The sequence below is a fragment of the Elaeis guineensis genome, chromosome 10 (assembly GCF_000442705.2).
Source record: "Elaeis guineensis isolate ETL-2024a chromosome 10, EG11, whole genome shotgun sequence".
Classification (NCBI taxonomy): Eukaryota; Viridiplantae; Streptophyta; class Magnoliopsida; order Arecales; family Arecaceae; genus Elaeis; species Elaeis guineensis.
Window position 1 is genome coordinate 40,040,176 of NC_026002.2, and position 11,953 is coordinate 40,052,128.

General features: G+C 40.8%; 1 protein-coding gene across 1 annotated transcript; it reads left to right on the top strand.

Moving 5' to 3' along the window:
• The first annotated feature begins 1,226 nt into the window (after window positions 1–1,226).
• Window positions 1,227–5,989, top strand: LOC105052300 (uncharacterized). Its single transcript, XM_073245056.1, has 2 exons — window positions 1,227–3,364; window positions 3,954–5,989. Exons 1-2 carry the CDS (start codon window positions 1,923–1,925, stop codon window positions 5,416–5,418), a joined length of 2,907 nt encoding a protein of 968 aa, XP_073101157.1. The 5' UTR covers window positions 1,227–1,922; the 3' UTR covers window positions 5,419–5,989.
• The last annotated feature ends 5,964 nt before the right edge of the window (window positions 5,990–11,953 follow it).

Sequence of the window (11,953 nt, forward strand, 5' to 3'; positions counted from 1 at the left end):
AGTAGGTCACAGAAGATGGGTGTAATTAAATGAGGAAGCGACATGCCATTCAATGGTATTTATTGCACTGCCGTGCAGCAGAGATGGTGGCCCAAAGAGAGAATTTTGAAAACAGGATCAAGATTTCAGCTATCCAGAGAAAGAATCTTGTGGCAAATATATTACATCCATCTAGAAGAAGAACCTTTGAGAAAGTTCCCATCCAAGGATGAAAACTGTAACTTGCGACATTGCTGATATTAACAATGTTTTAGGCCATCATGGGTGCTCATGGTTTCAACCGAAGCCAAAAGTTGTAAGTGATTTAGTCTCCTGCCTCTTTGGATCATTTGGTTGGGGTTAGAAAAATTAGTCTATTTCATTACGATCCTAATTTTGATTAATGTATTGCCGATAACAAAACTTACAGATATTTTTGATACTTTATGTTTACATAATTAGCACTTATATACCATTTATTATTTATCCATCATAATGACCATGAGATGTGGGTTAGAAATATTATTATGTTTCTTTAAATTAATATGCGAATTTTTTTTCTAATATGTTTTAGATATACAAAGATATAAATTTACATAAAATTATACGGATAATATTTTATTAAAGTAATAAATTTATTGAAATAAAATTGTTATTTACTTTAGTTCTCTCTTTTTTGTGTGTTCATCACAGTTATATTTTCGTTATACTAGTCATCATTATATTCCACGAAGATCGAATCGAGTGCCGCATGGATGTATGATGATTATTTTCATTTTTCAAAACAAATAATGATGTCAACCCCATGGAGTCATCATCATTAAAATAAAAAAGAAAATTAAAGTATATTCCCCCCCAACTTCTAAGCTTTACCAAAATAAAGAAAAGCCAAAATTAAAGGCAAGGCCCAACCAATTGCCTGCCTATGAAGATAGGGACCTACCTTTCCAGCGAAGGGATTAGGAGATGGTTTATTAGTTATCATGCTTGTTCGTGAACACAAAAACCCAAACTCCTTTTTGACTCCTCGGCCCTAAAATTGGGGCCCCACATGTTATTCATTGGGGTGACATTGTGAGTGCTAAACTATTCATGGTGAACTAATAAACCCATCATTTTTCCCAGCAGAGCTGGCGAGCCACGTGTCGTCCGCGTAGGATCCGATTGACCATCGCCACGTGTACAAACCCCCCCCCCCCATGAAGGGCCAGAAACCTCCAACACCCACCCCGCCCAAACCCTCTCTCTCTACTGATAAAAGGGCTGTTAGCGTTCAGAGTTCAGACAAGAGACCCAGCAGAAGGGAAGAAACGGTCCCCTCTCTCTCTCTAATGGCAGGAGAGCTTCTTGTTTCCGGCGGCCGGCTGTATTCCGGCGAGAAGTGCTCCGCTTTACGGCGCAATCCAGAGCCCTTTATCCGTGGCTGCTCTTAGATCAGCCCCGCCGCCGTCCTCTCCTCGCCGGTCCAGCGAAGAATGCCTGCTTTTCCTCCGCCTTCGTCTCCTCCATTTTCCGAGCTCTGAAGCATTTCGCCTTTTGCTTTTTTTTCTTTTTTTCTTTTTTTTTTTTTTTTTTTGTACTTGTTCTGCCTTCGTTCCAGAGTGGCAGGTTCGGTTCTTTGGATTCCTTTTTCTAGGGCTTGTTCCTTTCGTTTCCTTTTCAAAAGAAATCGCATTGCTCTGATGACCAATGTGGGTGTTTTCTCGTGCTCTTTTGTTTTTTCCTTGAAAAAATTCCCCTTTTTAGCTCCCCGTCTTCCAATATCTCGTGCTAGCTAAAAGAAAAATCGAGGTCTTGGAGTCGATTGGAGACCAGTAGAAAAAAATGAAACCGTCGAGCTTGGCTTCAGATCTTCTACCGGCGAACTAGTACTTCAGAGAAGGAAAGAGAGGCGGGATTTTTCTTTTTTCCCGGAAGAAAAAGGGGAAGAAACTTGATCGGAGATGAGAAATCTAATGCTCTACTGTGGTTTCTTTCTCGTTTTCTTTCCTCTTTTGGCCACATCCGGCGCTCTCAACGACGACGTCCTCGGCCTGATCGTCTTCAAGGCCGACCTCCAAGACCCCGCCTCCAAGCTCGCGTCTTGGAACGAGGATGACGACGACCCTTGCGGCTGGACCGGCGTCAAGTGTAGCCCGAGAACCAACAGGGTCACCGAGCTCAATCTCGATGGGTTCTCCCTCTCTGGAAAGATCGGTCGTGGTCTCCTCCAGCTCCAATCCCTCCGGAAGCTATCCCTCTCGCGGAACAACTTCTCGGGCAGTCTCAATCCCAATCTCTCCCACCTGGAAAGCCTCTGGAGTGTGGATCTCAGCGAGAACCATCTCTCCGGCTCGATACCTGATGAGTTTTTCCGGCAATGCAGGTCTCTGAGGTCCGTCTCTTTGGCCAACAATGACTTCTCGGGGGAGATTCCGCTGAGCGTGGGCTCCTGCTCTACGCTGGCGGCGCTGAACCTCTCCTCGAACCGGCTTTCTGGTCGTTTGCCGAGTGGGCTCTGGTCTTTGTATGGTCTCAGATCACTTGACCTCTCTGGTAATTCTCTGTCTGGTGATATACCAATGGGAATTAGTCGGCTTTACAATCTGAGGGCAATCAGCTTTCATGGTAACCGGCTTTCCGGCCGGTTGCCAGATGACATTGGAGGGTGTTTGCTGTTGAAATCGCTCGACAGCAGTGGCAATTTGCTCACTGGTAACCTCCCTGAAACAATGCGGAACCTTTCTATGTGTAGCTATTTGAGCTTGGGCTCTAATTCTTTTTCCGGTGAAGTTCCGGTGTGGATCGGAGAAATGAAAAGTTTAGAGACGTTGGATTTGTCAAGCAATGGCTTTTCTGGCCAGATTCCAGATTCCATTGGCAAACTTCAGCTAGTGAAAAGTTTGGATTTCTCCCATAATGGTCTTACAGGGAGCTTGCCGGAATCGATAGGCGCTTGCAAAAGCCTTTCGGAGGTGGATTTCAGCCAGAACTCCTTGACGGGTAATCTCCCAACATGGATTTTTGAATTGGGTTTGCAGAGTATTTCAATTTCGGGGAATAACATGAGTGGGTCGATACAAATTCCTATTAGTACTGATGAGACCCTGAAGGTATTGGATTTATCCAGCAATGGATTCTCCGGTGGAATTCCCGTTGATATCAGGAACATTCATGGCTTGCAGTTCCTGAACCTATCCTGGAATTCGCTTTCGGGTTCTATCCCGACGAGCATTGGTGAGTCGAAATCAATGCAGGTCCTTGATCTGAGTGGAAACCGGCTCAATGGGAGTATCCCACCGGAGATAGGGGGAGCAGTCTCTCTGAATGAGCTGAGGCTGCAGAAAAATTCACTTACTGGAGGAATACCAACTCAGATTGCGAACTGCTCATCCCTCACATCTTTGTAAGTTCTTTCTCCATGCCTTTTCCATTCTTGATGTCTTCCATTTATTTGCTTCTTATCTACTGTCATCTAGATTTCATCGGTTTTTGTAGATAGATATGAGGATTCTTCCCATCTTTACACCGGCCATTCTGGGATTGTGGTTTTTGTCTCTGTCACTGTTTTGAGGGTGTTGGACCTCCCTTTGATGGCTATCACAACCTTTTTGGATTGTCCATTTGGTTTTCAGCTCGATAACTTTGCCCTTTATTACATGCCTTCTTTTGGTGATTGCCCATGCATATTATGTTGACTGCCACATGGTATCACAAGTTCTTTGGCTCTCATTCATGAAATCAGCTCTCATTATCCTAATAAGTTTTTGTGTTCTGTACTCGAAGTTTGCTAGTCATTTTCCTTCCCATTATCATGAGATTCTTCTTTTACTTACTTCTATAAACATGGTACAGGCTCAATGATAAACCTGAATTTCTAAAATTTTCATGGTGTCTGCCTTTATAATCTTATAAGATATTTTTGTTGCTTTTGTTAGCTTAATGCATTTATCTAAATGATTCTATTGTTTCTATTGTTTGAATTGTTCATGTAGGATATTATCACAGAACAATCTCACAGGCCCAATACCTCCAACCTTAGCCAACCTCACCAACCTCCAAACCATAGACCTCTCCCACAACAGGCTTACAGGCACCCTCCCAAAGCAGCTCTCCAACCTCCCCCACCTCATCTCCTTCAACATCTCCCACAACCTCTTCTCCGGAGATCTCCCCGCTGGTAACTTCTTCGACTCCATCCCTCCCTCCTCCATCTCCGACAATCCTGGCCTCTGTGGTTCTGTTGTCAATCGCTCCTGCCCTGCAGTCCTCCCCAAGCCCATTGTCCTCAATCCCAACTCCTCCTCGCCCAAACGCTCTTCTGATTCAGCCTTCTCCCCTGGCAACCTCCGCCACAAGAAGATCATCCTAAGCATTTCCACTCTCATTGCCATTGGAGCTGCTGCTGTGATCGCGCTTGGTGTTATCACCATCACTGTCCTAAACATCAGGGTCCGCTCCTCAGCCGCCTCCCAATCTGCTGCAGCCTTGGCCCTCTCTGATGACTACTATAGCCACTCTCCAGGGACTGAAGCAAACTCTGGCAAGCTTGTCATGTTCTCTGGAAACGACCCTGACTTCAGTGCTGGGGCACATGCTATCCTTAATAAGGACTGCGAGCTGGGCCGTGGGGGATTTGGTGCAGTATACAAGACCATCCTACGAGATGGCCGGCCTGTGGCCATCAAGAAGCTTATAGTCTCAAGCCTAGTGAAGTCCCAAGAAGATTTCGAGAGGGAGATCAAGAAGCTGGGGAAAGTTAGACACCCCAATCTTGTAGCCCTCGAAGGTTACTACTGGACTCCATCCTTGCAGCTCCTCATCTATGAGTTCGTCTCTGGTGGGAATCTATACAGACACCTCCATGAAAGCTCTGCCTCGAACTTGCTCTCGTGGCAAGAGAGGTTTGATATAATTCTTGGGATTGCAAGAAGTTTAGCCCACCTCCACCGGCTCAACATAATTCACTACAATCTCAAATCGAGCAACATTCTGATCGATGGCTCAGGTGAGGCCAAGGTGGGGGACTATGGATTGGCAAAACTATTACCGATGCTGGACCGCTATGTTCTTAGCAGCAAAATTCAAAGCGCACTTGGATACATGGCACCAGAGTTTGCCTGCAGGACAGTGAAGATCACCGAGAAATGTGATGTTTATGGATTTGGAGTGTTGGTCCTAGAGATCATGACAGGGAGGCGGCCGGTGGAGTACATGGAGGATGATGTGGTGGTGTTATGTGATGTGGTGAAGGGGGCATTGGAAGAAGGAAGGGTCGAGGAGTGCGTGGATGGGAAGCTTGGTGGAAAGTTCCCGGTGGAGGAGGCTGTGCCAGTGATGAAGCTGGGGTTGATTTGTACATCGCAGGTGCCATCGAATCGGCCAGATATGGCAGAGGTGGTGAAAATTTTGCAGCTGATCAGGTGCCCCCAGGATAGTTCAGAAGAGGAATTGAGTTGAGTTCCCTTGAAGCTGCTTTTGCTTTTTCTTTTTGTTACTTGAAATCTAAGACATGAAGAGAGAGAGAGAGAGGGAGAAGCATAGGGTTTTTATGGTGAAGAGGAATCCGGTTTGCCTGTTTAGAATGAGAGGAAGAGTAGTTGGGCTGTGGTAGTTGGAGAAAGAACTGTTGAGAGGTTGTATTTTTTAGTTCAAGAGGAAAGGTGCTGTTTTTCTCTGCTCTCCAGGTGGGTGCTAGTGTTTGTGTTGACCGGATTCCCTTTCACCGGGCACCTGGATTGTCGGACCCTCGACATTTTGGTTGTTATTTTATCTGATTCGGACGTGTTTTTATGTAGCAGCATTGTTCTGAGACTGCACAGGGAGGGTGGTGGTGGAATATTTCGTTGGCTTGTTGGATATAAAATAACCTTCTGAATCTTCATCCTCATAACATTACATAAAATTGACATGCAAGACTAATTCATGATAACAGTATGAACATAATGCTTGATGTGTAATGGCTGTAAGGATGCTGAATATCTGATTTGCATTGGACCTTGTGATGTTGTGCTTCTCTACTCTTAAAAAAACAGATTGGCCACCCATGAAGTGGATAAATATTATATATGTTGGTGTTGGTAAGTTCTTACTGAATAAGTACAACAATTTGGTGATAGTATTTTTGAATTTGTATTCTAAGCACTTTAATCACCGTCTCTTAAATTCTGCCTTCAAGTTTTATAGCTATTGCTGAGCAAATAATAGAAACCCATCCAATCCAACCTGAATCCATATGAAATCGAATTTGAATGGAGTTGAATCGGATTGTGATTTATAAAAAAATTGATTAATTATGATCGGATTTGATTTCTGTATTTTTAACTCATATGAAATCTAACTGATCGATATATAATATATTCAATATTTAGATTATTTGAAGAATTAAAAATTGACAATTATGATATGTTATGTACTAACTTATGGATATTATAAAATTATTATATCTTAATTTTTATATAAATTGAATGGTGTATTAGTTTGTGATGTTTAAAATCAATATTGGATCAATATTGAAGACCAAACTGATACAATCTATCCAAATCCGTTACCAACCGTTGACTTCGGTTTCAAATGGTTTATATATGATAAATGGTTGGCAACAGATTGGATTTTTTTTAATCTGATTGGATTCAATCGGATCAAATTTTTCTCTCAATTCGACTCAATCCGATGCGTGATTCATAGCCATGGCTTTTTAAAAACTCCGCTTCAAAGGGGAAAAAGAGTTTTTTATAGTGTTTGATGTGATACACAAGGCATTGAGTTTGTGTTTGACGTGATACACAAGGCATTGCAAGATTTGTGTTAGGAGCATAATCAAATCCTGATGGAACTCTGAAGTGTGGATAGGTCCTGTCACCATGTCTCTATCCCAAAATTTCAAAACCCTTGCTGCACATGCAGCCCTAATGTACAAACTTTTCTTTCTGTGAAGCAAATCTATTTCTTTCAATCAAGTACACAATTCTTTTGTTTCACTCGTTTGTATCAAGAACTGACTCAACTTTCCGTGGTCTCAGGAATTGGTAAGAAGCTACTCTTATTGACATTTTGCTCATCCAGAATGGTGGCATCAGCAGTGGATTCCTGTTTTACTTGCGTTGCCTTCAACCTCGCAACCATCCCTCTCTTCTCTAAATCTAATCTGAGGATAACAAACTAGTGGTCCATTCACATCTAAAACTGGACCCTGGCCTTCAATAGGCTGTAAGGAAAGTGTAAAAAATAGGACTTGAGTGAACCTGACTCCAGTCTCCCATCATTCCCTAGCTTGCATGTGGTTTTGAGCATCATAGCCCTTCTTTTTCTTCTCTATAGCTGAAAGCGTGCATCAAGTTTAAATACATACATGCACCTGGATTCTGGACCAGTACTATTACATCCCATTTTAAAAATCCAAGGCTAACAACTTCTCCTAAAGTCAGAGGCAAGTGAGGACTGAAGGGACCTGAGTTGGGATTTTCTACACTTGTGTGGTAGAAGTAAGCAGAGGGTGAGACAGAAACTATAAACAAATAGACGTAACATGAGTTGCAGAAAAATATATATTTAGTGCACAACAGGCTAATGCAGTGGTGAAGAGAGAATCATGCAGTGTGTTGAGATGGCCTAATAGTATGAGTCCCCTTTTTTTTTTTTAAATCATTACCTTCCTCCCAACAATATCTGTGGCAGGGGTCCAAGTGAGATCCACTACATCAAAAAGTGTTTCTTTAGTCACATTCACCTTTAAATATCTGAATACACTAACCGGTACACACAGCATTTTCCTTTAAAAAAGTTTGTGAGGGCTGGCCGGGTTCTGGGACATCACTTTTATAACTTTACCATGTTAATGTAATAGAAGGAAGTGAGTTTTACCAAGTAATCCATCCAAAAGGTAAGGAGTGGCTGTAAACTTTAAAACACTTATTTATGAGGCCTCGCACATGCAGCATGTCCATTCTAGGTTGGGAGAAAAATATTGTCATCATGAAGGTATTAGCTGTCTGTGGCAGTCCCACACTTTATTTTTTATCTTGAGGTTTTGGATATATGATTCATTTGAAATGAGAAATATTTACCTTCATCATGTGCGTATTTACATCTGTAATTTTCATGCTTTTAAATAGTTATTTTCATGTGATCTGGTTAGCTGCATGTAAATGTGGTAGAGAAAGTAGATAGTTTTAGAAAATAATATAATCAATATGTGTTTAATATTGGAGGAAATAATTGACAATAACAAAATTTTTAACATCTTTATTTCATATGCTCTTTTGTTAGGCCTACTTCTTTGTGCTATTTTCATATTTTAATGAAAATGATAGTTACCTTGTAACCATTTTCCTCGAAAAGAGAAAAATTAACACTGTATGAATTGGAAATGAAGGAGTGATGATCGGGGAAAAAATGATCATGAATATAAACAAGTCTTTAGTATATTTGAGATGAAAAACTTATAATTGGATAAACCTAAGTAGAGAAATTCCTTCAGGTTGAAAGTTTAAACATGACTCAAGTTAATGAATAGTGTAGAAGATCTAAGGAACCAGATAATTGGGGAACAACTTGCTGACATGGCTTATGTATAGTATTGACCTGGAGAGAGATCTTTAATGTTCGGTGGAAATTCCATATGTAGTTGGTGAATGACTCTCTATTTGTTTATCCATACTTGATTCCTTGATATTTAGAATTATACCTCTTGACCAAAATGAACAATTTTGTTTTCAAGCAAGACTGCCCCACTCTCATGTCTTTAATTACAATACAAGAATAGCAACATCTAATTTGCTGGGGTTTAGTGATCAAAAGATTATCCTCCCAGGGGTCAAGTCAGTCACATGGTGTCCAGGCACACCATTATCATGCTAGCAATTTGAGTATTAGGTCCTTCTTTCTTTCTTCTTCTTCACCATTGCAAAAGAGAAGGCATCTTTGCCATCTTGCTTTTGTCTAAATTATAGTGACCATACTTTGTGGAATACATATTGATGCTGATGCAGTCTGAGGATAAAACTTCTGACCCTCTTTATGTTTACAGGCTAACGACTTGAGAATGAAACTTTGCACTCTCATGTCTTTAATCACAATATAAGATTAGCAACATCTAATTTGCTGGGACTTAGTGATCACAAGATTATCCTCCCTGGGGTCAAGTCCCTCAGATGGTGTCCAGCCACACCATTATCATGCTAGCAATTTGAGTATTAGGTGCTTCATTCTTTCTTCTTCTTCACCATTGCAAAAGAGAGGGCATCTTTGCCATCTTGCTTTTGTTTAAACTAAAATAGTGAGCATACTTGGTGGAATACATATTGATGCTGATGCAATCTGAGAATAAAACTTCTGACCCCCTTAATGTTTACAGGCTAATGAACTTTGGACTCCAGATGTTTACGTAGGCTGAATCTCCCTTCTTATTCTCCTTAGAATTTTTCTTAGGCCCTGATTGAGGGAGGGTTGCTTCAAGCTCATGAGAGTTGAATTTCTCACCAAATGACAGAATAATTACATACACACACATATGCAAGTCTAATCCCTTGGGCATTTTTATTGGTAATGGATAATGGAAATGACCTGCATGTCACAAAGCATTCTATTGGGCACAGGCCCTGTATAGTCACAGGCTTGCCAGCTCATGAATGAAATCAAGTGCTTGACATTCAAAGATTTGCTAATGTTGGTGGTCCCTACCCTAACCTCAGCACCAACCCTTTTGAACAGCAAAGGAGGGTGGAGGGGGTGTGTGTTGGGTTTGCAAAAGAAGCCCCAAGGGCCAGAGAGAGGGAGGAGAGGCATCATTTAAAGATAAGAAAGGAAGATAAAGGGGAAAAGGGAAAGTGTTTTCTTGAAGGGTTGGTGGAGTGGAGGCCTAGAACAAGAGCTGGGTACTACTTCCACAAGGGACAGCATGATGCGTCCTTCACAACTTTCACTAGGCACATAGGCCTGGGGGAGCACATGATGTTGGGAGGACTGTAGGATGGAGAAAATGAACCATCCCAACAGGGCATCCTACATCCCACTCACCTGAACTAAAGATGATGATTTAAGTTTGGAATGTTTAGCTTTGTATGATCATGGCCTAGAGCTCACGTCATCATTGGATGGGGAACACTTTTTTGTGGGAAGGTCTATCCTACATTAACTGGACCAGTTTATGTTCCTTTTAATCTATTCTTTCGTGCACTACTTTTTCTTTTATTTATATTTCCATCAATGAGGTGAAACACATGGATATGCAAGTTCTGTACAAGAAAGATGAAAAAAGACAAGACATCATCCTATTGCTACATTAAATTTTTAGATCTTCACGTGAATCCTGTGTTCGAGGGGACTTAGAACCCCAAACCTCAAGGACATTTAACCACTATGCCATTAAGCTACAAAACTCATTTATCCTATGCTCATAATGATCTTCACAACTTAAAAAATCAACAAACTAAAACTTACCTAAGCCGGGGCAAACTTTTCCAAAGAACATTATAAGATCTTTTTTGTCCACAAGATGGATCAAAGATGTTTCACCTCTTGTTGCCCCGCAAAACAAACATGGGATAGATTTCAAACATCTCCTAGACATTGCCTATGGGAACACTGGTTTTTGGATTATATAAAAAGAAGTTACTATGGCAAGTAATGGGTGCTAATGAAATTTGTAGATTTTCTTCTGGTCTGTATTGCAACTGTTGTGACACATGCTTGGCTTGCGCCTAGGCTGTTGTATAGACCCTAATTTCCAGGACGTACTCTGTTTTCGACTATTATACGTGGTCTAGAGATGGTCATCAAAAGAGTGTTCATTCAGAAAACCAAGTACTCATATCTCACACAACTCAAACATCATATAAATTTGCACCTGCCTTGTTGTTTTTGACTGTTTTATATAGTCTGGAGATGGTCATGAAAAGAGTGTATCCACCTAAGTAGGAGAATGTTTACCATTTTCAGAAGAAGATCTCCATGTATCCGTTCAGAAATCCAAGTATTCATGTTTCAATGCAAAGTCCAAGCAGATGGATTTTGTAGACAGGTTCTAGATAGAAAAGTCCATCCTCATTTTCGGATCTTTAGCTAAACCACTGCTGACTACTCTCTGGCTGGGAAATTTCACAGTATTGGATGGTTTTATTAAAACCAACTGGGATGACACCTCCAAATTCTCGAGGGTTTGCTGCATGATCCAATAATGCTGGAGCTACACGGGTGAAATTATAAGCTTTCCAAGTTTCCTTGGCTTCTTGCTCTATAAGAATCTTATCCCTCATAGTTATAAGCTTTCTGAGTTTCCTTGGCTTCTTGCTCTATAGGAATCTTATCCCTCATAGTCATAATTTTGGAAAAATAATTTACAGTAGTTAGGTTTGACATGCTATGATAAGACTCAGAGGAACCGCAAGCAACCTACTGATAAATCCCACTTTAAGGTTTCAACCAGATGAAATGTTTTGTGGTTAGATAATCTCAGGCATTCTTTAGAAATTCCAAAAAAAAATTTGAACTACAAAAAGAAGACTGCAAATTATGAATCATAAACTTTCATACAATCATAAATATAACCATAAACTTGCAACTAGTGAGTATTAAAATCAAGACACATCAAAGTACCAGAATCTCATATTCTGGGTAAAAGAAAATTTCAGAATAACACTGAAAAATGACCTGTAAGAAAAAAATTTCAGAATAACATTGAAAGATGAACCGTAAGAACCCTAAAAATTACATGATAATGAGCATCTGTTAAGACAAAAACAAGAACAGTGCAGCATTTCTACTGCCAAAAAAAAAAAAAAAATTCTTCTTTTGTAGGATTTTATTTGCAAAATCTAGCAAAGATCAGAAAAAGAAAAACCATGGCATAATGGACCATTAGGTACTATTGTTACAAAGACAGAATCATCCATAAGACAATAACCTGCAGCTAAATCTACTCTAAAACCAGAGGCAGATTAAGCCAAACAACCAAGATGAAAAAGCAATAGGATCGTAATCACTCTAAGACATAGGC

Bases quoted from the DNA above. Each gene is read 5' to 3' on its own strand.
- LOC105052300 (XM_073245056.1), top strand. From the start codon at position 1,923: ATGAGAAATCTAATGCTCTACTGTGGTTTCTTTCTCGTTTTCTTTCCT. The intron at 3,365-3,953 runs GTAAGTTCTTTC...TTGTTCATGTAG, and splicing joins TGCTCATCCCTCACATCTTT to GATATTATCACAGAACAATC.